This window comes from Panthera onca, chromosome C1, assembly GCF_046562875.1.
Source record: "Panthera onca isolate mPanOnc1 chromosome C1, mPanOnc1 haplotype 2, whole genome shotgun sequence".
NCBI classification, from domain to species: domain Eukaryota; kingdom Metazoa; phylum Chordata; class Mammalia; order Carnivora; family Felidae; genus Panthera; species Panthera onca.
This window is the reverse complement of record NC_138346.1, coordinates 54,421,424-54,448,776: the sequence shown is the minus strand read 5'-3', so window position 1 is coordinate 54,448,776 and position 27,353 is coordinate 54,421,424. Positions and strand designations below refer to the sequence as shown.

Below are 27,353 nucleotides of genomic sequence, written 5' to 3'. Positions count from 1 at the left end.
CAGCCCAGCCAAGCCTGGCTGGAGTTCTTGACCCCTGAAATCATGATATAATAAGATGGTTGTTATTTTAAGCCACTAAGTTTTGGAGTAGTTCATTAAGCAGCAATAGATAGATAACCAGGACAAATAGTGACATATTGATCTTTACACTTAGAATGAGGTGGAAGGAAAAAAAAAGGGCTGATGGGAAAAGGGGTTGGAGTGGAATAGAAGGAGATCACAAATGCCTCGGACACAAATGAAAGATGGGTTAGGGATTTAGAAGACTTTACAGCAGGTTAAAAAAAATCAGAGTCACAAATTTTTATCAGGCTACTACTATGATTGGCCCGACTTCTTAGGGATTCAGAGGGAAAAGAGCAGTAAAGTCTTGCATCGTGCAGATGCTGTGAACAGTAATGAATAAACATGACAAATAAAAATGCTTCGAATAAGAGCTGAAAATGCTAAATACGTAAGGAGCAATCTTTGCACCTACTGAAAATCGTTCATCAGATGATTTCAAATTGGAGGTGTCTCAGGAGAAACGAACTTTGAAAACACAAACAGATTTTTATTTTTTGTACTTTTATTGAAAAGGTACATTTAAAAAAATACACAGACATTTTACCATTTACAGATTGCAGATATAGATGCTCTAAAAGAGTTCACTCTATTTTGTTGTTTTATGATGCCTCTTGCCCCTGATACCACAAACATTCCAGTCTTGTTGATATCAGTTTAGAAAGGGGGGGCATGGGAGCGAGACCTGCAACATATTCAGTGAACAGAAAGACAAATTGTTCAATTATAAATTTTTTTTTATCTTCTGTACATTATTGCATTAGGGAGCCACAAAATTATGTAGCATCGTTAACAAATGAAAACAGGTTAAAAATGAAGAAGATAATTACGTAGAAATACATGGATTCATTGTCTCCTTGCAGAATGCACAAGAAGTGCAAGAATGTGCAATTGAGGAAGCTCTTTTTCTGGTTGTATACATTTGCTTAGCAACTCAAACTCGTGAGGAAGCTACAAAATAAGTTAAACAAAAATAGCAAACAGTAATTATAGCTATGTTATATGGCTTTCTAGTTCTTTTCAATATCACCAAACGAAACGTGAAATAAAGAAAATACATTATCTTTTGTTCTCTTAGAGAGAATTCAAGCTACTTTGCTTCCTAACATTTACACAGCGACTAAAAAAATGTTGGATTCAGACAAGAGATACAGATCTAGTACTACACAGGATACAACAGTACTTGGGTCTAAAACAGTACACAATCCCTGTCAACAATAGTACACCATGAAGGAAAACGTTGTGATCCGTTGGTAAGATGGGATCCACAAGCAAGCACTTGTGTTCATTTATTTTTGTTCCACACTAGAATGTGCTCAGTTGGATTCCAGAGTTATTTACAGACGTGGGAGGAAGACCCTAGTTTTCAAGTCTGTCAGGAAAATATTCCTTATCGTTTCTAAGCCAGATCACACCCATGGGAAAATAGTCAGAGGATGGTATATAGATATAGATATATATTTTTTTCTGACCAATACATTTGCAAGAAACCAAATATCTCAGATACACAAATCGAGGTCGGCAGGGGGTGGGGGGGGGGTGGAGAACAGGGGGACAAAGCCTGTGCTGCTCAGATCCCTAATTTCGGGAGCGGTCCCTAAAAGCACTCTGGAGCCTAGTGATTTCTTAGTCTTTGGAGTCGGGGCCGGGGTGGTGCGCCGCGGGGCGGGCCGGCGGCGGTCAGTAGGGCGCGAACAGGATGGAGGCGGGCGTGGCGCGGATGGGCCCGTGGCCCGGCCGCAGCAGGGCGGGAGGTATGGCCGGCGCCTGGAACAGCGACGCCGACGGCCGGGGCGGCAGCGACAGCGCCGACGACACCGCCGCCGCCGCCGCCAGGGGCGACGACAGGAAGGCCGGGGCCAAAGGCTTCATCATGTCTTTCTGGAATGCAAGTTTTGCCTAGCGGAGGGAGAAAACCAGGGACGGGGTGGGGATAGTGTGTTGGGTGAGCGACACGGACGTTGAGAAGTCACATTATAAAAATCTTTACTCTCGGAAGTCAAGAAATTAGGTTCACAAAGCTGGTTGCAAGGGCTCTGGGCGTACCTTTACTTTGATCGGTTTCCATTTCAGCTCTTTTTTGGGGGCCTTTGCCCCTGGGCCCCGAGGACACGGAGGACACCGGAGGGCCTCTCTGAGTAGATACTAAAGCTATTTTATGCTGCTTCTCACAAAAAACAAGCAAACATACCCAGAAGGTTTCCTGCTTAAATAATGGAGCTCAGTTTAAAATTCTGACTTGTCCTAAACCACAGTGCAGCCTTGAGAGGGTTGTTTTGTTTTGTTTTTGAGAATATGCATGACCTTTCACTTCTCTTTGAAGAGCCGCACAGGGTGAGCTAACTGAGGTTCAAGACATGAGGGACTCGTTAAAAGTCATGAAAACAGTCAGTTTACACCCCTCTCTCTGGCCCCTTAAAGGGTTATCCCTGAAAAACTGCAACCGACTCAAATTTCTGTCGTTGGAAATGATTGTAAGTGCACCAGAAACGTTCTCTATTTAAAGGAACCCCAAGGTGGAACCTTCCTATAAAGTCAGAAATCAATCCTTAATTTCTCTCTTTTGCGACCAGGAGAAATCCTTAATTTCTCTCTTTTGCACACTGGATTTGTTTAATGCAGGTAACACCTGCTTGCAGCATCAGATGGAGGCTTTGCAGAAGCTGGGAGCATCGCCTCCAGCTGGCCAATCCGGTTTCAACCTCAAATGGAATGCCACACTGGGCTAAGTCCCAGGGAGATTATGAAATCCATCCATCTGGGTATTTATATGACATCTATTGCTGGCGCCCCTGGGTATTTTTGCAAAGAAAGTGAAAACAACACATATTGAGAGCAGGTAGGACAGGCTGAATACCAGCATGCCTGCTAGACAAGGAAAGAGAGTAATATAAACACTCACTTTAATTTCTGGAGGCAGGGGCACGTGGGGGTGGAGAGGGGAGATGGAGGAGGGAGAAGAGGGAGAGCCCTCTAGAAAGGGAGAAGGCATTAAATGGAGTTTTGTTTTAGGAAAGCAAGCCCCCTTCCCAGGTACAGCACATTCCAGGATTCCTCAGGCATTACTTGTCTTTGTTCCTGAGCCTTTATTTTTCTTTATAAGCTAAAGAAGGCAGCCTTTTGGAAAAGGTTCCTGGTAATGAGTAAGGGATTAGCCTTTAAAGAGGTTCAGTTTCTCTTCTGTAAAGAAGCTTCCTTCAAGGTGCCCTACAGCAGGGACTAAGCAGTTCATCCTAAAACTTCTGTCTGGGAGGGCTATTTAAATTCAAAACCTTTCAGGACCAATTAGTCGCTAGACCCTCCTAAACCACAGTCCCTGCCCAAGCCAGCAAGGCAAACCCACAAAACAGGTGAGCAGGTGAGGTGAACTTACTGCTAAAATGCTCGGGCTCCGCTGGAGTTTGTTGTAAGGGCTGTATTTCGGCTTCAGTGGCTTCCCTGCAACTCGATCCTTATGCCTTCGGCTAGAAATGTGCTGAAAAAAGTTTGATGCATTAGCTGAATCTAAATGTGAGCTTTATTCCACCTAAAATATAACTCCTAGATAGAGATTGCTGGTCACTCCATTCCCGGTTCTAAGTCCACAGTTCCAAGGTGGTTTGAATAAGATCACTGCGCTCTTGAAATTAAGACTTGCTCCCCACTCAATTTTTTTTTAATGTTTATTTTTGATAGAGATTGAGAGCACAAGCAGGGGAGTTTCAAAGAGAGAGGGAGACAGAGGATCTGTGGGCTCTGTGCTGGCAGTAGACAGTCCGATGTGGGGCTCAAATTCAAGAATCATGAGATCATGACCTGGGCCAAAGTTGGACGTTTAACCAACTGAGCCACCCAGGTGCCTTCCCTGCACCCTACCCCCCCAATTGTAATGCCTCTATTCCTTTCCTTTCTCTGTAGTACTTACCCTGCTTTGCCTGTTGTTACTGCCATGACTAATGAATCTGTCTCCATAAACAGATTTTGGGTCTTTGAAAGACAGGCTGAACATCTTGCCTTCCAGAAGTTCCTGCTTGACTACAAGCTCCAGATGACTCCTGTGCTTATCTGTCCCTAACACCTATCCTGGATCTGACTTACAGTAAAAGTACCCACTTTTGTGGGTACGTGAGTATTTGGTGCTTTTTCTTTCGGTAGCATCTGCATGTTGTATCTTGTGTGCCTCATATAAAGGTTAGTAAATTTATCTGTAAGCATAGTGAGAACCATTACATAGATTAGATACAAAATCAAGTGGTGACCCAAACAACAGTGGATACTAATTAATTCAGGATACATTACCTGTTTGAGTTGAATTTCTGAATTAACATGAACATCACAGATTTCACAATGAAATGTCTTATTTTGTAGTCCTGACCCCTTACTGCCATTCTGCATCTTTAATCTTGATCCAGGTCTAGGATAGGACTTAATTGGACCAGCCCCATTACGAGCTTCCACCATGGTCTTGTGTTTAGATCCTAAAACAGAAAGAGACATATGGTAAATAGCTATTGAAGAACAGAATACATCTATGAACAACTCTTTGTTTTCTTACCCTTGAGAAGTTTATCTTCAGGATGAATTTCTCATTGCTTTTTTTAAAAAAATAATCATTTTAATGCTGATTACAAACACTTTTTATTTATTATAAACAATAATGCTGCTTATTTGACACATTTTCATTGTAAAAAATGGGAAAACATGAGTCCATTAGAAGGAAAATACGGAAAATATACAGAAGCATAAAGAAAATAAAGATTCTATGTTTTCACCACTCAGAGATTACCACTGTTATCATTCTAGTTAAAAAAAATTTTTTTTAACATTTTACTTATTTTTGAGAGACAGAGCGCAAGCAGGAGGGAGGGACAGAGAGAGGGAGACAGAATCTGAGCAGGGTCCAGGCTCTGAGCTGTCAGCACAGAGCCTGACGGGGGTCTTGAACCCACTAACCGTGAGATCATGATCTGAGCTGAAGTCGGACACTTAACCGACTGAGCCACCCAGGTGCCCTTCAGTTTAGTTTTTTATTCAGGTTTTGTTTTGTTTGTATATTAAAGGTATATATTTTTTTCAAAATTGGGATCATACTAGTTAAATATCCTGAAAATTTCACATAGCAAATCATATACTTTTTAAAATAATTACATTAAAAAAACTTTTTTAACGTTTATTTATTATTGAGAGACGAGAGAGACAGAGCGTGAGCATGGGAGGGTCAAAGAGAGGGGGAGACACAGAATCTGAAGCAGGCTCCAGGCTCCAAGCTAGAGCCCGACACAGGGCTCAAACTTACAAGCCACAAGATCATGACGTGAGCCGAAGTCGGACGCTCAACTGACTGAGCCATCCAGGCGCCCCATAAAGTAATTACATTTTAATCACTGAGTAATATATACTCTCATATTGGGTTCCTATAGTTTATTCGACATTTCTCTACTGAGGGACTTTTAAATTGTTTCCCCCTTTCTTTCCTAAGTGTGTTGCAGTGAACATTGTGCATAGATATTTATCTTCATCTCTGTCACTTCATCATAATGAGTTTTGGGAAATATTAGATGCTTTTGAGAAAATAAAGAACAGAATAAGTTTTATCTTCAACTTGCTTTAAGCTTTTGCCTGCTGTTTCCAAAGTTATCATATCATACTTTTCTTAAAATCAGTCTTTTGAATCAAAAAAGCGGAGAAGACATTGAACAAACCCAACGTTTGAACAACAAAAGATACGGTATTCTGAAGGGAAAGGTTGGTTTTGTTACAAACATTATTTAAATTCAAACGATAGCTGCTAACCTGTGTTGTGTGCCTCTAGCTGTGACAGGGAGTTCACAGCCACTTTGCATAGTGAACAATACAGTAATTTTTTGGCTTTTTCTTCTTCTGATTCAGAAACGGTACAGGTACCGGGAGCTCCATTCGTGCTCTTTGAGGGAGAAGTGGCTGCTCCAGGTGGCAGGGGCGTTGTGCCTGATTTGAGGAGAAATGGGCCACCTTCAGAGCTTGATGGCTGACTGGAACTGTTGACTTTTAACTTCCCTTTATCTTCTAAGAGAGACACAGAAAGATCGTATTAAAGCTTCGTACATGGTATAAACACAGACAAATTAATGTAAAAGGAATTAAAACTAGAAATTTGATTGTTAGGTGTAGTTTTAATCTCCAGATTGAAAAATAGCTCCATGCCATCAATTTCCAATATCAGCTCACCCTAAAAATATGATGACTTATGAAACATGACTTTTTTCTCCCACTGGCAGCAGGTAACTTTCTGATAGCCTTCGGTTGTAAATTAAGCTCCACAGAGGTCTTTAATATATAGGAAAACCAACTACCTTCCAATACAGTTACATGATATGATGGTAACATGAAATAAGTCATAAATAGGACATTAATTAGGACATAAATATAAAGCTAAAACTCAATTTTTATACCAAGTTAAAATTTTAACATTGGGGTGTTGGGGTATAGGTGAGGGAAGACATATGGTTAATTTTGGTTATGATTAGTTAAGTTTCTGCTGCTCTTCGAATGGCAAAGTGATTTATCTAAAATACAAGATGCAAAGATTTCATTCATTGTACTTAATACTGCCAGTCTAAATTATAAGATTTTTCTTTTAAGTAAATTCTACCCCCAACGTGGGGCTCAAACTCATGACCCTGAGATCAAGAGTTGCATGCTCCTGAGTCAGCCAGCCATCCCTAAGTCATAAATTCTAAGTAATGACATTAACCAGAAGCACAATAATGAGGATTAGCCAAATCATTTACAGACATCTTGGCATTTTGATCATGTAGCTACTAAATGCTTACAATTCTCAAGGCCCATGGTGCAAGCTATAAGAAGGATCAGAGTGACTTTAACAGAATCTAACTCATAGGGGTTCATTTGCTATTCAACACAGGTTCTATTCAGTGGCCCCTTTGGGAAAGAAACTGGAACTTCATAGGCAACAGCCCAATCCATCACACATGTAAGCTGAGTAGAGCCGGTGCTTTTAGAAAATGTTTATACATACGCTGATAAACTCGTATTAAGAGAAGAAGGAAATGAAAACTAACACTTATTTGTTAATTGCCCTAGCTAACTTGGAACTGTGTACCATGGGCCTGGATCACCAAGAGGGAAGGAGTGAGTAGGGGAACAGCAACCTGATAGTGTGTGTCTGTTCTGCATATGGGGCAAAGCCAGCACTTACATATACACCAAAAATACCAGCAGATCATATTTCTATGTGTTTGATTTAGGTATCAACAGTTTATTTCCATCCTTTTCCTGCATTGGATCCATCTGGGTCAAGACTAGCAGATTCTATAGCTGAATTCCAGATCTGGATGGTGTTTGGAATAAATGAATGCTCAGATCTCTTTTATCCTTGGGTTTCACAATCTATATATTCCTTTCCAGCAAGTTTATTAAGACTTCAGGATGCCATAAAGTATGATGGAAAAGATCTTAGACTTTTACTAAACAGACCTCCACAGTATGAGAGAAGGGACTAAAATCAATCTTCCTAAATGGTAATACTAAGTAAATTAGATTGAAAATTATTTCTGGCTTAGAATTCCCTCACCTATAAGGATCCCTTAGATTGATTTTACAATTTTATAGAATTCACAAAGCAGTGAAATAATTCAGTAATCTTAACATTTGCTCCCATGGAATTACTCTGTTTTTTGTGATGGAAACCTAAATTATTGCATGGTAAAATCTTTTCATATAAATTTGACCTAAGGAATCTGACCTGTTTTAGTCATTTACTCATTCTCTCTCTTATTCATATTTATTTTATTGTCCCTTATATTGGTCTCCCTCATATGTTCTTACAGTTTTATAGAACGGTACAACTTACAAAGTGCTATCACTTACATTGTCTTATTATCTCTCATAACAAAATTGTGAAATAGGTAGGGCTGAAAATAATTAGTCCTGTCTTGTTTTTTTAATTTTTTTAAAGTTTATTTATTTATTTTGAGAGAGAGAGGGGAAGAGAGAGAAATCTCAAGCAGGAGCTTGATCCCACAAACTGTGAGATCATAACCTGAGCCTAAAACAAGAGTCGGACACTTAACCAAGTGAGTCACCCAGGCACCCCAGTCATTCCTATCTTAAAGACGAGAAAACTAAGGCTCATCAAAATTGAATAATGTCCCACAGATTGGTAGGTGGCATAAATGAGCATGATGTTTTCTCTATTCACTGGGTAGTGTATTAATCTTCCTGCACAAAGGGTGGACTTCATATGGCATCAACACTATAAAAGGCATATAATGGTCACTGGAGATGTGATAAAGCTCTTGCTTCATTTAGTTTTAAGGCATATTTGCCTTAAATGAAAATATCTATCCTCTTCAACAAATTATTCAGGTTACATTGAGAATATGGACAAAATTATTTTTTTCCTCTTTATTCCTATTTCTTTAAGAAAAATTAAACAGATTTCCTTTCTATATCTCCTTTTCAGAAGAGGTCATTTATTCATTAACAAATGAATATTAGCAAAATGCTAATTACTGACAATGTGCTAGACACTGAAGAGAATAGTAAATAAAGTAGGTATAGACTTTAAGAAAATTAAAGGTTAGCAGGGGAAGTGAGATAGTCATTCAGAGATCTCTAATTTATGAGAGCTTGGAGCAGGAAGTGATTTCTTCTGGTTAGGAAGAAAGAGACATTCTTCATAAAGGAAGTGATATTTTGGCCAGATTTTGCAGGTGAGATTTAGATAAGAATAGAATAAGGTGAGAAAGAGTAGGAAGTGAATGCTTACAGGTGGAAACATAAGGAAATGCTTAGGTGTTAGAAAACTTGGGGTTTGCTTGAATACCTACTAGTTCAGCATAGATGATGGCAACAGGTGTAATGAGAGATATTATAAAGGTGAATTGAATCAGAAGGTAGAGAATATCTTAAAACTAGTAAAATGGATGCCAAGGGAGGCCATTTTCCTTTAAAAATATTAAGACATATGGTATATTTAACATTTACATAAATTATGTTTTAGTTTTTATCCTCTAGGTAGGCCAGAGTCTTAATCTTTGTGAATAGTAGGTATCAATTTTGCTTTGACAATGTGTAAATGGTTCCATCATATTGAGGAAATTCTGCCATTGGATTGAGACTAGCTAGTTAATGAAATAGATCCTAAAACCACTAAGCAATACTAGATTTAAATTTTGGCATTCTTTCTGGATGTGTAAATTTATAAGCTTTGAAGCCTAATTTTATTATTTCTCATTTTAATTGTTTTATATTTTTATCGAAATCCATTATATTATTAATTCTTTATTTATTCTATATATTATTCTTTCCTTATTGGCATTTTTAAAGCCTCCTTATTTTGTGTATTTGAAAGTTTAATTAATGTATTGTTTACTTCTGTTTCTTTTAATAAAGATGCATGTCATGTGGAACTTCTGGTTAATATGAATTCTATTTTCAAGTATTCCCTCACCTAATGTTAATTAGTAGGTTCTTCTGACTGTCTTCATTATTTTCTGATTACTTAAATGCCTTTTTAAAGGTTTCATCCTACAGGACTGGGAAGCAAAATTTGCTTAGCTACATCAGAATTACCCTTTGTAACAAATGTCTGTAATTTATGCATCCAAGTGAATTTAATTCTTCAAAGTGGCGATCCACATTGACTCCCTTATTTTCCAAAGTTCTAAGCATTTTGAAAACCTCTTGTTTTGGAACTGTTTTCATATCTACTTGATAAACCATGTGAAGGAAATCAGTCTTCACTATTTATTTATCATAGTTATTTTTTACAACAAAACTTTACTCAGGTTAACCCACCTATTCCTCAAACTTAGCACTATATCCCTGAAACACAGGCTCAGGGGACTAATAAGCTAACACAGATGATGAAAAGAACATGGAAGTTCTTTATTTTTAAGTTTATTTTTATTTATTTGGAGAGAGAGAGAGAGAGAGCAAGCAGGGGAGGGACAGAGAGAGAGGGAGACAGAATCCTGAGCTAACAGCACAGAGCTAACAGCACAGAGCCTGCTGCAGGGCTGTAGCTTACCAACTGCGATATCATGACCTAAGCCTAAATCAAGAGTTGGATGCTTAACCGACTGAGTCACCCAGGTGCCTCAGTACATGTGAACGTCTAAAAGCAGTTTTCAGAAACTAATCCTGTTGGTAACAAGAAGACTCATGTCCTTGTATAGGTCTTAATTTAAAAACAATCAAAATAGTATTTTAACTACATTATAGATCAATATATATATATTTTGCAGTGTAACTTTGGAAGCTATAGCCCAATTTTTATGAGTCTGCTTACAAGGTTTAATCTTCAGCTTAATATTATTAATATAAGTTTTTTCTAACCAGGTTTCAATGGTTTAATAATAGATACATGATATACACAATAAATATATGCTCAATGTAGAAAATAAAGTCAGACAAAAAAAAAAAAAAAAAAAGAAAAGAAAAATCACCCATGATTCCATCACCTATAATAAGTCAGCAAAGTTTTCTGTAAACATATTAAGCTTCATGGGCCATATTATTGCAGCTACTAAGCTTTGCTATGATAGCAGGAAAGCAGCCACCAGTATGGCTGTGATCTAACAAAACTTTATTTACGAAAGTAGGCGAGCATGCTAGATTTAGCTCTCAGGTAGTAGTCTGCCAACACTTGACCTAGATTATTAAAATGATACCTGTTACTTCACAATTTACACATTACTACATGTGAATAGATGGAAACATGTTGTAACTCACATTTTTCAAATGGCAATAAATCAAGAATATCTTTCCATGTCAGTAAATGTAGAATTGGATCATGATTTATAACAAATGATATTTACCTATATGGATGTACTATAATTTATCTAAATAATCTTTTGTTATTTGGGTTACTTCTGGTTTGCACTCTTACAGTGTTAAAAAGATACTGAATGGGAGTTTGGTTGCCTCAGAATGAAGGACATGACCCTAACTGAAAGCAGTTCGCATCAAATATCTTAGCATCTTAGAGAAAGTCCCCAAGAGACCCCCAGATACATACTTGCAGCATTTATAAGAAGCAGTAAAACTTATCCTGCTACCAACATCCTATCATGCACTTCCCTAGACTATATAAGGATTGGAGGACTCACTGGCATCATGAGCTTCTGTCCTGGTTAGATGTTTCTGAATTTAGTCAAAGTGGTAAAGCCAGAAGTGCATGTAAGAAGAGACACTGGCATCTCATTTTCTAGTCTGGCAACTTATGACCTTAGTGATCCACCCCTCATCCCAGGTGAAGTAGGGGATAGGAAGGTTGGGGAGACGAGCTGGACCAAGAAAGGGTCAGGAGCTGAAGGACCTGTAATCTCAGTTTGGCATGTCAAGGTTGGATGAGTTTTCTTAGGGTCCATAGGGCATCTTGAAAGGTGGTCAGGCTCGAGATCTGTTATTGGTACCTGACACAAGAAAGCTGATCACTAGGATGCTGGCAGTAAGAGGCTGAGGAGTGGAGCTCTGGTGTTAGGAGCTGAGGAAGGACTGAAAGACCCACACGAAGACCTTACACATGGTCCTCGAGAGAGAGAGACAGGGCATCTGGACACCTGCCATGCAGAGGGAATCAATGATTGTCGTTAAGCACAAAAACATTGGCCCTTCTTTTATCTTCATTTATCTTCTCTAATGCCTTCTCCTATCCCTAACAATTGGAACGGGCAAGAACTAGAAATTATAGGTTGGGGAAGAAGAGACGAACACACTATGGCCTTTCCCATGGTCCAACCTGAGCCAGGAAGAAGGAAGTGTTCAGCTGGATAAAGAGCCTAAAGTTTCAATAAGACGAGACTTTCTGATATCTGATAATATTTCTGAGGAATGAGAAAGGGATATTCAATAGAGTATACTGGCAATCATATTTGCACTCCACTGAATTCATATATTCAGTAAATCAGTTTTATAAATAGTACTGCATATAGACATCTCTGCATACTTGCCCAATAATTTCCTTAGGACCTAAACCCTGAAGAGGACTTACTGGCACAAAGAGCATGTTTTAACTTGTAATGCACGTTGCCAAACTGCACCCCAGAATGGTTGCACAAACTAATGCTCTTAGAGCTCTCTGTCTGTAAGAGAGTGCCAGCTTCCCTGTACCTTTAACTAGCCTAATTATCCACTGCCTTTGCCAATCTGACAGATAAAATACAGTACCTCATTGTTAACTTGATTTTCATTTTTTTTTTATATAAAGGGGTTGGATATCTTTTCATTAGATTAATAATGATTTGTGTTTCAAAGTAATTTAAAAAAATTCTTAATTCTGAAAGGGAACAAACTCTTGAACTAAATACATTTTTGAGAGTTAAAAAATTTTGCCCTTAGTAAGAAGTAAACTTTACCATAATAACAAGCTTTCTCTTACACACAACTAGTAATGTTGTTTGGAGCATCGTTCTTAGAAGCTGAATTCAGAGGCTCAATACTATTTAGGAAAGTTTACTTTTATGTAAAGCAAAAAATTAGCCTAATGATTACTCCGGGCAGTTATATCTGACAGTGAGAGTAGTAGTAACAATTGTAATCCCAACTCAATAGCTGACACTATTTCAATACTCACTGTAGCCCAAGCACTGTGTTAAGAACTTATATTCATTATCTCATTTATTTTTCACATATACTAATATGGTAGATAATGTTCCTATCTGTACCATTTAATTTCCTTTTTTGCTTATATACTTATGTAACTTATATACTATAAGGTACATAAAATTTAATGAATTTCTTCATATGTATACATTTGTTGAAACAGAAGATGTATGGGAAATATGAGATACAAGATACTGATATCTAAGATATACAGATGTTTCCACCATCCTAGAAATCTCCCTTGAACTCCCAATCAGTTGGTGTTTGCATTCCCTCCAAAGGTAACCACCATTCTCATTTCTATCGACTTAGATCAGTTTTGCCTATTTTTGAACTTCATAAGAGTGTAATCACACAATATGTATTCTTTTTGTGTTTGGCTTCTTTCACTCAACATTATGTGTGTCAGATTCATCCATGTTGTACATAGAAGTTTGTTTTTTTCGAATTGCTGGAGAGTATTCCATTGTATGACTGTGCCACCATTTATTTATTTTAGTATTGATAAACATTTGGGATATTTTTAGTTTTTGGTTATTCTTATATATGTTTTTGGTAGACATAAAGACTCATTTATGTCATATATATATATGGGAATAGAATTGCTGGGCCATTAGATGGATAGATCTAATTTATCTGCCTATCTATCTATCTATCTATCTATCATCTATCAGGTATCTATCTCTATCAATATATATCTAGCTTTCATAGATTCTGAAATGGTTTTCCCAAATGGTTGTACTGATTTATATTCCTACCAGCAATGCGTGAGAATTCCAGTTGTTCTGCATCATCCCTAACACATGGTATCAGTATTGTGTATTGTCAGTCCTTTTGGTTGTAGCCATTCAGGTGGAGGTGTAGTGGTGTCTTATTGAATAGGTTTTCATTCATATTTCCCTACTGACTAATGGAATTGAACACCTTTGCCTATTTTTATTGGTTGATTACATACCTTCTTTGGTGAAGTGCTTGGTCAAATCTTGTGCTCATTTTTCCCCCCCTAACTTGAGACAAGTGCTCGGGAAACCAAGGACACAACTTTAACAGAATTATTCTTTGTACTTTCTGAGGTCACTGAAGTATACTGCTTGTCACTTCTTTGTACAATTACATTTTCCTTTTTATACTTAATATTTCACTAGAAGGAACTAGCAATAGAGGCATGCAGTGAAAGGACCGCGGGTCATATGCTTTCCTATATTCACAAGCACTTTGTCCAACATCTCATTATTATTGCAAAAAACAAAGCAATGCCCACATTACTGCTTAACACTCATTAAACCAAGTTAGCTCACTTTGATAAGGAATTCTGAAATCGTTCTCCTCTGTTTTATCTTCCCATTTTCTGAATAATGAGAAATTGATGGGTGTCAGCCACAGTACATACTTCCTTACTAGTTATGCAGTCTTGAGAGAGATGAGGCTAAAAAGCCTACAGGGCTCTGTGTCAGACCAAAAAAACCCCCAAACCCCAAATCAAATAATATTGCAAATCTGTATGTTTGTCGATTGGTGTAACTGTAGAAGTCTTCCTAACTCCTTGCTTCATTTGTCCTCTCCTTACTACACATTTGACACAGTAAAAGTGACGGAAGCCACCAACTGATGACAGATATTTTAAAGCTCAAAGTGGAGTGCATTAAGATAGTTAATGGATTCTGGAGGGGAGGGGGTAGAAAAGGCAGCAGCACACAAACTACAAGATGAACAAGCCAGTTTGGTACCTTGGAGTTCTTTGCTAAACAAAATGTAATAAAAGATGGACAGATGCTAGCACATCATTCTATTGGTGGATGCACAAAGAAAGGGATATTCATTTGTAGTATAGCAGGACTGCACTAAAAGAGCACGAAGGAAAGACCAACCCTGCAGATAACAATCGGATACAGCAGTCACTCTATCTCCTTTTGTTTATTAGATGTTTTCCTGGAATGTATGTGCAAAAAGACCTTGAACTATTTGAATGCACTATTTAAAAGATTTTTTTTTGAAACAGAGTTCTTTTGGCAATGCAATAATCCCATACCTTTATTTTAAAACTCTATGATCTTACGGATTAGATTTGCTTAAATTAGAAACATCTATAGTGAAGAGTTATATACCTGAAGAACAGGTCAATAAATCAGACAAATGGGAAAAAAGTGATTCTATTAAAGGGAAGAAACACAGTCAGTCAGCTTCCCCATGGAAAAATGTATCCTTCTTAAGTTCCCTACTGATATCACCAACCTCTCATTAGCAAATGTCTGTTCTCCCATTTTGTAGAGAAATGAGGAAGCTGAATGAGTTTGTCCCTGATGTTACATTTTCTTCTGTCTGCACCTATTTTCTTTACATCTCTGAGGAAGAGGTATATACTTCCACCTGTCTCTCTATCTTTTACATTTCTTCTCTCTTTCCTATAGTTTTGGCTACTTTCTTTGTACTGGGTTCTTTCTTTCTGTTTACAAAATGCTGAAAACTCCATGTTCCAACAGTCATTCCCTGACTTGGTTCATTCCTGGAGTGTTCCACTATGTTCCCTCTGGTGCAGGACTTAAGTGGTCACGGGATGTGGTTCTTCCACTTCCTTTCTTCCTGTTTATCCTTACCTTCCTGCAAAACCCATGGTGTCTCTCCAGTCTTCCCGTGTATTGGGTACAAGTCTCTTCCTGAAATGCTTTTCCCCCTTGATGCCCACAACCACTGGCCTTGCCTGGTTCTCTAAGCTTACTCTAGGTCCCCTTCACCAGCTCCTGTTCTTTTGCCTGCCCCTAAGTGTTGGCATGACTCAAGATTGCACTCATGTCCTCTTTTGGGTGTTATATGATCTAATTCATTCCAATAACCTCTTCTAGCACATTGACATAGATTCCTAAATCCATAGGTGAAATCTCTACATTCCTCGCAGGTTCGAGATGTTTTGCCCCTAATAGTCTGTGGGACATCTATTTTTAGAAGTTTCATGCATATTTCAAATTCAACATGCCTGGTACTGAATGAATTATATGTTCCACATAAGGGCCCTTCCAAGCAGTCCCCATTTTAATCAATGACATTACTAGTTGTATGTCAGGCCTGCCAGCAATAACTCTTGAATTCTTCCTTCTCTTAGCTTCTATGTGTAATAAATGGCCTAAGTTTATTGATATTATCTTCTAAATATTTATTCTATCAGCCTTATCCAGCAGACATTGACTCAGCATCTACTGTGTGCCACTGCTTCATTTTAGGCCCTCAATATTCACTGTGGATTACTATAAAATTTCTTTCTAGATCATACTACCTCTAGTCCCCAAGCCCATCTCCTCTCTTTTCCCCTTCCGTATGTTCTCATAAGCCTCTTCATATAATTATATGTTGACCTTGCATTAACTGTCATTTCTTCACAATTAAAATTATTACCAGGATAGAGATATTCTTGAGTCCTACAACAATGCCCTAATTCATCTGTGTTCCCAGTGTACAGAAAGCCATTGGTGGGCAATAATATGATGAAATAAAGAATGTTAAATTAATGCAGTGCCTTTTAGCTTCACAAATAAAAATAGTAGAAATTCACTGTTAATGGCCAAATCATAACCAGTGAAATAAACATAGAGAGAACAGATATTTCCACTACTGATTATATAAAATACTTGTATCATTGTTGCTGAAGATATATATATGCAACAAATATTTAATGTCATTTGAGGTTGAAACAATTCTCTTAAGAATACATCCTTGAGATGTACTAGGACAGAGTCATAACAACAAGTACATGTGTCAGGTCAAATTTTTTGATTTGATAAAATGAACAAATCTATAGATTTTATTATCTCCTTTATTAGGAATCCTACACAAACCTGCATATAAACAATAAGCGTGAAGCACACGTGAAAACAAATTATCATCAAAGTATAGCCCATCCTCTTTGCAACTAAACTGATACCCTGTCACCATGGCAAGGTTTCAGTCATAGCAACACTACGGTTCTTATGTTGGGAGACTCATGAGATGGTTGTAGCTCAACAACCCACTTTGGCAATGTAGTAAGCAGTCATTAACCAATAACATCAGAGTATATTCATTTGAGTTATCAACAATTACATGATTGATATATTTATGCAATAATATTCATTCAGAAATTTCAAATACTATGACTTATGCCATTATCTAATTTTCCCCACCCTTTTAGATAATAGATATCCATTACTGAAGGTGTCATTTTGCAGACTTTGTGTCTTACTGACGATATCATTCATGGCCAACCCAGATCCCCAAGGCACATAACGTTTATGACAGGTGGCCGGAGATTGACCCAGTACTTTTGGAGTCCTCTAGTCACCTATTTAGCTCCTTCCAACTAGACTCCTCATTTAGATTTGATCTGATTCCAGGTGTCCTCAAGCATTGCCCACCATAGTACAGTATAGGCTGGTTTATCTCACAACACCTACTAGGCTAGCTGACTTGCTTTATTAGTCACAGGACTTCTTGTTGGAAAATGTCTGATCTGAATCCCTCACTTGAGGGTGAGCTGCTCAACCACCTTTGGAAACAGAAAGAGTTCTTTATATGGCTTATGCCATTTTGCAGATGTGGAAAACAACATAGAGTACTTATATGACAAGCTCAGAGACACAAAAAACCAATAATAGACATGGAAGTTAAAGCTAGTTTTTAAAATTCTCAGGGCACTCAAATATTATACATTGGGTCAAGCTGATCCTGATGGAGCCTTTTACATCTAATGCTGCATTATCATGCCTCCAGCTAAATCCCTGAAACACTGCCTCTTCAAGCACAGTTGATCACTGTGAAGCTTGCTAATTCCTAATTAACTATGTTTACGTGTGATTTTCAAATCTTGGCCTTTAGACTAATCCTGGAAGCAGGGAAAATTGTCTATGAATTAAAGTGACTCTTCACAGAATCATTATCTGTATGTCCTTACGTTAAAAACAACAACAACAACAACAACAACAAGCTTATTTATTTTAAGTAACTTAGGATCCATGAAAGTTAGGTGGCCAATTTTGTAAGTCCAAAATAGGTCCTGTGCTGTAATTTTCTGCTAGACTACAACCCTGAGTTAGGATATCCTGGTCTTCCCATTTGAAAGCCCATGTCAGTTTGGTTCTGGTCATTGGGCTATACCACACAGTGAGTCTGTGGCCCAATGAAATGATAGTCATTGCCCAGCTCTGCACGACAATTGCCCTGTTGTCCTTCATGCCACTTGGCTGGGGAGCAGAAGCTGCCAGTCTCACATTCAGATAAAACAGTGGCCCCTCCAAATATCTCCTTGTTAAAAGCTGGCAGCCTACACTCTGTATCAATGAGCTGGCACTGATATTAGTGAACGTGTCACTCTCCTAAGGGAGCACAAAAGAGGGCTGGTTTGCTGGAGTTTGAATCTAATGAACAGCTTTCTCCTATTTTGTGTAGTTTTCTAGGCATTTGACTTGTACAACAGAGAAATCATATTTCAAATTTTCCACGTTGAAAAATTGCCCCTTTTCCGATTTGTCACTGAGAGATGTGAAACAGTTATTTCTGAGGCAGCTTTATTATGGAAAACAGAATAAGTAACTCCTGTCACTCAAATCAAGTCCCCAGGGAGTAGGTCCAATAATGATTCAAAAGCCAGGAATAAGATTAAAAACTAATTTTCTAGGTGGAATGAGGAGCAGGTTCTTTTTCTTCTAAATGAATGGCCCTTTACAGAGGAAACATCGATTCACAAGGTATAAGGAAAAACATTTGAATTCTGCTCCTCCCACGTCTTTCCTTCTAGATGCAGAGATTAGGTGTTAGCTTTGAAACTCTAGGTAGAGTGGGGTGCACACTGACAATGGAAAGGTCAGCTTGAGAGGGACTGAGGAAACGGAGTCTTTCTTCATTTAAAAAATTGTATCTTTATTTAATAGAGAAAATACAAAAAAAAAATTACTTTCTTCAAACAAGCTCATCGCCTTAGGCTGCTCCATGGAGATAGGTACGGGCTGTCACTGTTCACGGACCTACCTGGGTACTGCCTGTCCTAAGGAGACTGCAGACATTCAGGAGCTGGACTTCTCAGGTGTAAAAAAGCTACCAATCCTCTTAAAAAATATAGTGCTAAAAGCCAATCATACTTTCACATTTTGAGTCTAGCATTTGTGCCTAAATTCAATCTGCTTTATTATGAAATTGTCAAAGGTAGCTTTATATTTAAGGTCTATGGGTCTCAGGAGAAAGTCTGTTGACCACAGAAAGTCTCCTCTAAAAAGTGATGTTAATTCCAGAGGCCTGAGTGCCCAAAGGGGCTTGTCTAGAGTTTCTCATCATCTAGATCCCTTGGGAATACTGTGACATGGGGACTTATGGCTAAAAGTTTCTTTCCCATCTGACCTGTGCCCTGAGATATATAAACTCATCAAATCATTGGAAGTTATTGTGCAAATAACACAGTATTTAGAAATAGAGGAAAAAAAAACCCATAGCCTCTCACACTAAATAGGAGGATTTTTTTAAATGATTTTTTTAATGTGTATTCATTTTTGAGAGAGAGAGGGACACAGAATGTGAAGAGGGGAGGGGCAGAGAGAGAGGGAGACACAGAATCTGAAGCAGGCTCCAGAATCTGAGCTGTCAGCACAGAGCCCGACATAGGGCTCAAATCCATGAACCATGAGATCATGACCTGAGCTGAAGTTGGACACCTAACAAACTAAGCCACCCAGTCTCCCCTAAATAGGAGTTTTTAACCAAGGGAGTCTATAGACATCCAAGGGGCCCATGAATTCACAGAATCCATGAACTTGAGTGGCAAGAAAATGTACCTTTATTTTCATTTATCTCTGATAAAAATTTAGCGTTTTCTTCAATTATAAACGAAGGCAAAAAACTATAGCAGTCTTAGCAGTACCTGTGACTATGTCCACCAATAGGAATAAGATCTTGTCATCAGATATTACAGTTGTCATAAAAAGCTTGAAACACTGTGCCTCATCATTACTTCAAAATTATGGTAGATATTATACCTGTTGCTAGATCTTATTTAACACATTATTGCTATGTTACTATATCATAACAAACATTTGACAACTGTATTTATTGTAGTTGCTTTCCTTTGTAAAAGTACAAGTTAATTTTATGGACTTAAAAACATTATTCTGAAGGGCACCTGGCTGGCTCAGTTGGGTGGAGCAAGAGACTCTGATCTCAGGGTCACAAGTTCGAACCCCACGTTGGTCGTAGAGATTACTTAAAAAAAAAAAACGAAAACAAATATGAACATCATTCTGAGACTAGGCTGCTAGTCGGCCACAGGTATCCATGGTACCAAAAGAGATTAAGAACTTTTGTGTTTATGCCCATTACTTCATTCTGCCTTCTTTCTGTTTCTAGCTATCGTTTCAATCACTTTTTTTTTTTTTAAACCAACATCCTAAATTCCCTTCTCTGTCCCCAAGTGTCCTTCCATTGGTTCAATTATTTAAACCAGATAGGCTTTCACAGCTAAAGTCCTATGGAGAACCGGTCCCTCTGATGAGAATCCTCTTCTCTTCCACCCCCAGATCTGGGCCCCTGTTTGCAGGGCCGACATCTTTCTTACCAGGCAAAGAGAGCTTAAATCCCCTGCCGAGGTGTTCCTTTCCTTCCCAGACAAGATCAACGTCTCTCTCTTTTCATTAAGCTTGTCATCACTTGTTCGGTATTCACCTTTCCAGACAGTATGCTGTCATGATGGCAAGGCCCAAGTCTGCCTAATCCACCATCATATACCCAGTGCCTAGTACGACACAGAGCATGCAGTGGGGGCTTAATAACACATACATAGACAGGCCATTTTGTAACTTTTGATTTAATATATTTTTTAACTTTTTGATTTAGCGTATTATATGCATTTTTATGTTGCTTTTACTTACTGTAAAGCTGCATATTTTATCGGGTATAAGGACTTTACTGAAATAACTTCCCTCTACTGATCATTTTGCTTCCACCTGTCATTAATACAAATAATGCTACAGGAGGCATTTTCATATGTAACATTTTATTTTTCTTGCTTTGTATTTAGAATTATTTCCTTGGCATAAATTGTAGGAAGAGAAATTAACGGTTAAATGAATGGAATAAATGTTTTCATGGTTTTTGACTTATTCTATGATGCTGCTTTCCAAAAGAGTTTTCTCAATTTGGGGTGCTGGGTGACTCAGTTGGTTGAACATCCGACTCTTGGTTATGGCTCAGGTCATGATCTCAAGATTCATGGGTTTGAGCCCTGCGATTGGGCTCTGCAGCTGACAACACAGAGCCTGCCTCAGATTTCTCTCCCTCTCCCTCTGTCCCTTACCTGCTCGCACTATTTCTGTCTCTCTCAAAATAAATACAGTTAAAAAAATTTAAAAAAGAGTTTTCTCAATTTAAAATGCCATAAGTAACATAAACAGAACATCTACTAATGAATTTTCAAAATACTTAAAAACTTTACTAGTTATTAATTATTATTCTTATGGATTAATCAAAAGACTGGATAAAATTTTTCTTGAAAAGAATAAAATAAATAACTTTTCCTTAACTCAAAATGTGGCACCCTAATTTCCCATTAAGTGAAAATATTTTATTTATTAATGGAGAAGTAAGAACAAAGATATTGTCCTAGGAAAGGCAAATTGTTTTAACTTAAATATGACCATTTGGCTAATCAAATGAATAAAAATTATCATAAAATTCTGACGGAAGTTTAAATATTTGAAAGCAAAGAATAAAATAATCTCTATTATGACAAGAAATTCTAGTATTTATGTCATTTCATATTTGAAAGAAAACAAAGCACATATTTTGTAGAGGCTAACTAGTTGATAGCATACAGAAATTATTATTATTATTATTATTATTATTTTTTTAATGTTTATTTATTTTTGAGACAGAGAGAGACAGAGCATGAATGGGGGAGGGTTAGAGAGAGGGAGACACAGAATCTGAAACAGGCTCCAGGCTCTGAGCTGTCAGCACAGAGCCCGACACGGGGCTCGAACTCACAGACCGCGAGATCATGACCTGAGCCGAAGTCGGCTGCTCAACTGACTGAGCCACCCAGGCGCCCCGCATACAGAAATTATTAAAAAATTGCACACTAAGAAAATGTTTTGCAAGAAGCCAGAAACAAAATGTATGAGCTGACAAGTTTCTCATTTACTGACATAAATGCCAGAAGGGACTTGTTAGGCAGGAGCGTGTTTCTTATTCTGATTACACCACCCCTCTCCTCCTCAGTAGCCAATCCTGTCTCCAGACAGGGCTGCTTCTCCACAGGGAGCACCCAGGTTTCTCTCTCAACAAATGGAGGTATGTTGGGTTGTCCTTTCTTGTAGCACTGTAACTGTGCATAGAGCAGTTTGTTGACCTAGGAGGTAGGGCATGCATCTTATTGAAGATGAAGGAAAAAGAGCTAACCAGGGTCTTCTTGCCCTGTCCATAGTCTAGGGAAGGTGTTACAGCTTCCCCATTAAATTCTTTTTAATGGTATTAATTTAATATATGCTAACTCTGTGACTGCCATGTGCAGGACAAAGTACCCGGAGCCACAGTGGCCATGATGGATGAACTACATTAACCTGTGGGAGAAGGAGTAGAAAGACATTTCCTCCATTTATAAAAATGTGAGGAAGACCAAGAAGGACCTTCCCTATATATTTACATATCCCACTGGGAGAGTCAGGCTCATCAAGCCTTGATATCTGGAAGGAAAGCACAAGTGTTAATAATTGCCATGAGATAATAAAATAAGCACATAAAGAGAAATGTAAGTTCAGGTCACTGTTGCATGGCAGCATGGCATGAAATGATCATAGAATCAAAAGGACAGGGCTGGGAAAGTTCTTTGAACGATGGTTGCTTTTTATGGCTAGCATTTATTGAGTGTCTGTTACATGATAGGCACTGAAGCAGGCATTATTAGTTCATTAATCCCCAAAACTCTGGGAGGTAGGTATGAGCCCTCCCATCTTATAGGTGGGGAAACAGGTCAGAGAACATGATTTGGTTAAGGTTAGCTGGTCAGTGAGAAGTGGAGCTAATCTGTGTGAGTTCAAGCTCACATGCAAGGTATGTAAATGGCACGCAAAAATCATACTGTGGTTAATATGTCCTTATTCAAAGCCACTCAAAACTTGATTTTTCAAAAATAAAACCAGCTGTAAAACAGGGTGGGGATAGAAATAACACCCCTTTCTGAAGTGTCAGACTTCTAGAATTATCACTTAGTGGAAAAAAATCTCAAATCGCCTTCAGAAAGCACATGCAGTTATAGTTCATGGACCTTTATTCAAAGGTGGCATATCATGGTATTGAATCTGAGAGGCTGCCTGGGTGGGAATCTGGCTTGAAGCTATTTTCTCTCTGGATGACTCTGAGCCATCATTTCCCCTTGTTATGTCTCACTTTCTAGTATCCATCAGAGGACCGTATTATTAATTAAGATAGTATACATAAAACATTTAGCATGTAAATATCAGACACACAATAATCATTCAGTTACACATTAATTATTAGTAGTACTGCTGTTAAAATTATTTTTGCAGGTAAGTCTAATAAGATTGGATCTGGCTCTCTAGAATCAACTATATTAGGTACAGCATAATGGCAGATGATGATAGCTGACCACTACAAGGGCCACCTGTCACCTCTCACTGATGGCAGCAGGAAGGGGCCACTCCACAAGAGGTTAAAAAAAACAACAACTCAAAACTAAGAATATCAACAATGGGCATTTTTATTATGCTTTACATTTTGCAATGCTCTTTCAAAGTCACTTTATTTGATCCACAAAACACCACTGTGATGCAGGGAGCGCACTATTCCTAGTTTACAGAGGAGAAAACAGGCTTGGAGAATTGAATGCCTTTTCTGGAGTCATGGCTAGTTAAAACAGCAGAGAGTACCATGGTCCACAGATGTGCTGTCCAATTCAGTAGTCATGTGTAGTACTTAAAATTAAATAAAATTAAATACTCAGCTTCTCAGTAGCACAAGCCACATTTCAAGTCCTGAATAGCTATATGTGGCTCATGGCACTCATATTGGACAACACAGATTACAGACCATTTTTACCACCACAGCATATTTTATTCTGATAGAGCTGGCCTATAAAAATGAGAACACCAAGCTATTAATGTGTGATGCCATGCCAGTTTCCACAACAGTAAACCTGATTCTCGCAGAAAGAAGTCAGGGAAGTGGAAAATACTTTATAAATGTTTCTATGCAAAACACTTTAAGCTTTATACTATAAAGCTAAATTAGTGTGGTACCATCAGAACTGGGCCTAGAATCCCCCAAAGCGCCTAGTACCAGTGCCCTGAACAAAGAATCTACAAATGTTTATTGAGTGATTCTATTTGATCATCCATCCAATCTCAAAAAAATATTTCACTATAAGAGAATTTTTCCTGAAGTAAAAAGTGGAATGTAATAAAATGGATGCAATAACCTTCATTAAAATCTTAGGGGCATTTATGGTGGTGCATTTATAAAATTATTCAATGTACACACAAAATCCTCTTATGTTCCAGTATCTTGTCAATGCAGAAGGGTTGTAAATAAGTGTAATCAAAAGAGATGAATACCGGTTAAAATGATATGTCTAAAGATGAGAAAAGTTTTTGATAGTAATATAAGCCTTAACAAGGAGATATCTGAGGTTTTGCTTCTTGGAATTGTTTATAACATGTCCCAAGTAAATTATAGGTTAATAGAGCTTCAGTAAATCATAAGTGAGTCTCAACTTTTGCTTCACTTTCTTAGAGCAATGTTAGGAAATAGTTTTCAGAAGTCGAGAAACTAACAATAAATGCTCAGTATGATTTGGAAGCAATATAAAATGCTCAAAAGTTTCAGAAGTTAGTTTCTAGAGTATGACAACACTTAACTCTCTAAGAATCTGCAGCCTTGCCTGGCAGGATGCTGTTGTCAAATTCAAGGTGCATGGGCAAAGATGGAGGCAGTTTCATTTTTTAAATTGACTTTGAAAGTCTTAATGATATATGTACATTTCATGAAAATATGAGCCTTAGTATAATGGTCTGTTCTCTTTAGACAGATGGGACTCAATTTATGTTCTACATGATTGTACCCCAGAATTTCAGACTTAAGATGTTTGTCATAAATATAGTTAATCTATTATTTTATGAGGGATACTAAATCTCGGCCTCCTGGATTCGGATAGATGTATGCCAAATTTATGATGGCACTTGTCTATAAATGACAGATGCTGTCAAAGCTGAAAACTATCATTTTCTTCTACTAAACAGCACAAGGTCCTGTTGCTAGAGACAGAAAGGGGGGAGGAGGCAGTTACAAAGACCTTGCTGGCTAATCGATGGAGTCCTGTGACCGTCAGAGGAAATGAGAAGTTGTCATTTGGAAAACTTGGCCCCATTTGTAACAACACATAAAAACTATGAAACACACAGGGGAACCCATAAAAATGACGAGGCGAGGGTCTCTCCATTTGTATCCTCGGCAGAAAGACTCTTCGACGAAACTGAAAATACACTTTTGTAAAGCTATAGGGTAACCATAAAAAGCTAAACTACAGACTTTGCAGGTAAGTTGATAACTACTTTGGGTTCATACTTGAGGAATTGCCCCAATGCAAAAGCACAATATGCCGAAGACTAAAATGAGCTGTTCTGAGGTATTCTGTCCTCTTTCCTTCCTTCTTTTGTCTTTTCTGACACTGTCATCTCACAGTTCCCATGGTAGGGTCATGGGTATAGGGTAAACAAAACCATCTCCCTATTCCTAGTGGGAATATTTTAGATGGAACGATTCAGAATGCCACTGAAAATGTGGACGGTGTTCAGGACAACCCAGCTGGACCCTTTGGGGGTCAGTTCAAGGTTTCTGCCATATTGGAGATGCCTTACCCAGTGTCCACCTCTATTTCAGTGAGTATATTTGGCTCTAGACACATAAAATCTATAATTGTCAAACTGGAGCTTTGAGAACATTTGGCAGTTACCTGAAATGAGTGTTTTCATTCAAACTTTCCCTGGAAAAGATCTGTAACCTCTAAAGCTTTGTTCTATTACAGTTAAATGCTACAGACAACATACTGCAGAGGAACTAAGGATTATTAAGAAAACAAAGCCTTAATGGCTCTTTCAACGCCATATATTTTACTGAAAAATATCAATAGTCAGCAAGTAATTTAAAAATAATATATAAAGGGATGAGTTAAACAGGTGTTGGGTACTAAGGAGGGCATTTTTTTTTTAATATGAAATTGTCAAATTGGTTTCCATAAAACATCCAGTGCTCATCCCAAAAGGTGACCTCCTCAATACCCATCACCCACCTTCCCCTCCCTCCCACCCCCCATCAACCCTAAGGAGGGCACTTTTGATGAGACCCGGGCATTGTGTGTGGGTGATGAATCACTAGATTCTACACCTGAAACTAATACTGCACTGCATGTTAAGTAGTTGGAATTTAAATAAAACTTGGGAAAAAAATTAAAGTATGGTCCTACTCACTAATTCTTAAAAAAGTGGTTTAGTGGTTTCTGACTTGGCCCATTGGGATACTTGTATTTATTCCTAAGTAAGAGAAGTTTAGAAGTAATGGGAGTAATGGCATATGCATCGAACAGGAAGCCCTGACTTCCTGTTCTGACTCTATTGGGATATGCAACCTCACACAAACTATTTCATGTTTCCTAGATCCATGGTCCTCATCATTACTATATTTTGGAGAGCAGCTTGAAGGTGGTAACTATGTATTATTTTCCTTTGTAGCCCTAATATCTAACACATTTAAAAAAACACAGTAAGTTGGAAGCTCTTTGAGGGCAAGAAAATATCTTTCTGTTCATTGTTGCACCCTAGTATCTGGCCAGATATACATATATGCAATATTATTTAGTATAGATAGTAAATATTTCTTGAATAAATAAATGGACATGAAGTTTGTTGCATGAATGAATAAAATATGGATACCAATTTCTGCCCTAACAGTCACAGGGCTACTGAGAGGGTCATACAAAAATGTATGTTACTGGATTTTGTAAACTGAATGAATTTAAGGTGTTCCTACTGTTATATTTCAACCAGAACATGCTGGTTTCATTATCTTTTCTCTTAATTGCATTCATAAATATATCTATAGCATTTTGAATCATTCCATCTGCTTTCATCTGTTCAGACAGCAACTGATTAAAGGCTGTTTAGCTCTAAATAGCTTTATATACTTTGAACTAGAAACGGATTTTCCCCACTTGATATCTAATTAATTAAAAAAATCTAGTGCTAAAGACTAGACATATGGACCATTAGGGTTGACTATCACAATATTTTATCATTAGGTTGATTATAAAAATATTTTATTATTTTCAAGAAATAGGGTTTTTTTGAAGGCTCTGGTTTTCTTTGAACCTGTTACGAGGGGTTAAATGCTGTCACAAAGAGCATTCAGTTTGATGTACAGGGCATATTAGCACAGGGAAGTGTACTGTCATATGGCATTATGACACTTGAACTCCAGAGAGATATTTGGGTCGAGTGTCTGGCTAATACGTCCCAGTCATCTTCCTGAAGCTGCTTAATGCTTGCTGTGTTTTGACCCTAATTCTCCTAAAGCACATTTCTCCTCCCTCCTACCATGTTTTGAACTCCCATTGATGCATCGTTAAAAGTTGGGATAGATCCTGGGAGACCAGGAAGCCATTTCTTTGGATTTTACATTTAACTCTA

The 27,353-nt window shown here is 38.0% G+C and overlaps 1 protein-coding gene across 9 annotated transcripts in view; it reads right to left on the bottom strand.

Moving 5' to 3' along the window:
- Positions 1–618: 618 nt before the first annotated feature.
- Positions 619–27,353, bottom strand: part of ZNF385B (zinc finger protein 385B) — a 401,094-nt gene continuing 374,359 nt past the window's right edge. For 8 of the 9 annotated variants that reach the window (XM_078451132.2, XM_078451129.2, XM_078451130.2 and 5 more), the window contains 4 exons: positions 5,836–6,087; positions 4,342–4,520; positions 3,437–3,538; positions 619–1,962 (listed from right to left, as the gene is read on the bottom strand). In XM_078451132.2, coding sequence (XP_078307258.2) covers positions 1,744–1,962; positions 3,437–3,538; positions 4,342–4,520; positions 5,836–6,087 — 752 coding nt within the window. In that variant the 3' untranslated portion in view covers positions 619–1,743. The remainder of the gene's footprint in view (positions 1,963–3,436; positions 3,539–4,341; positions 4,521–5,835; positions 6,088–27,353) is intronic. The other variant, XM_078451131.2, reaches the window with a different exon arrangement.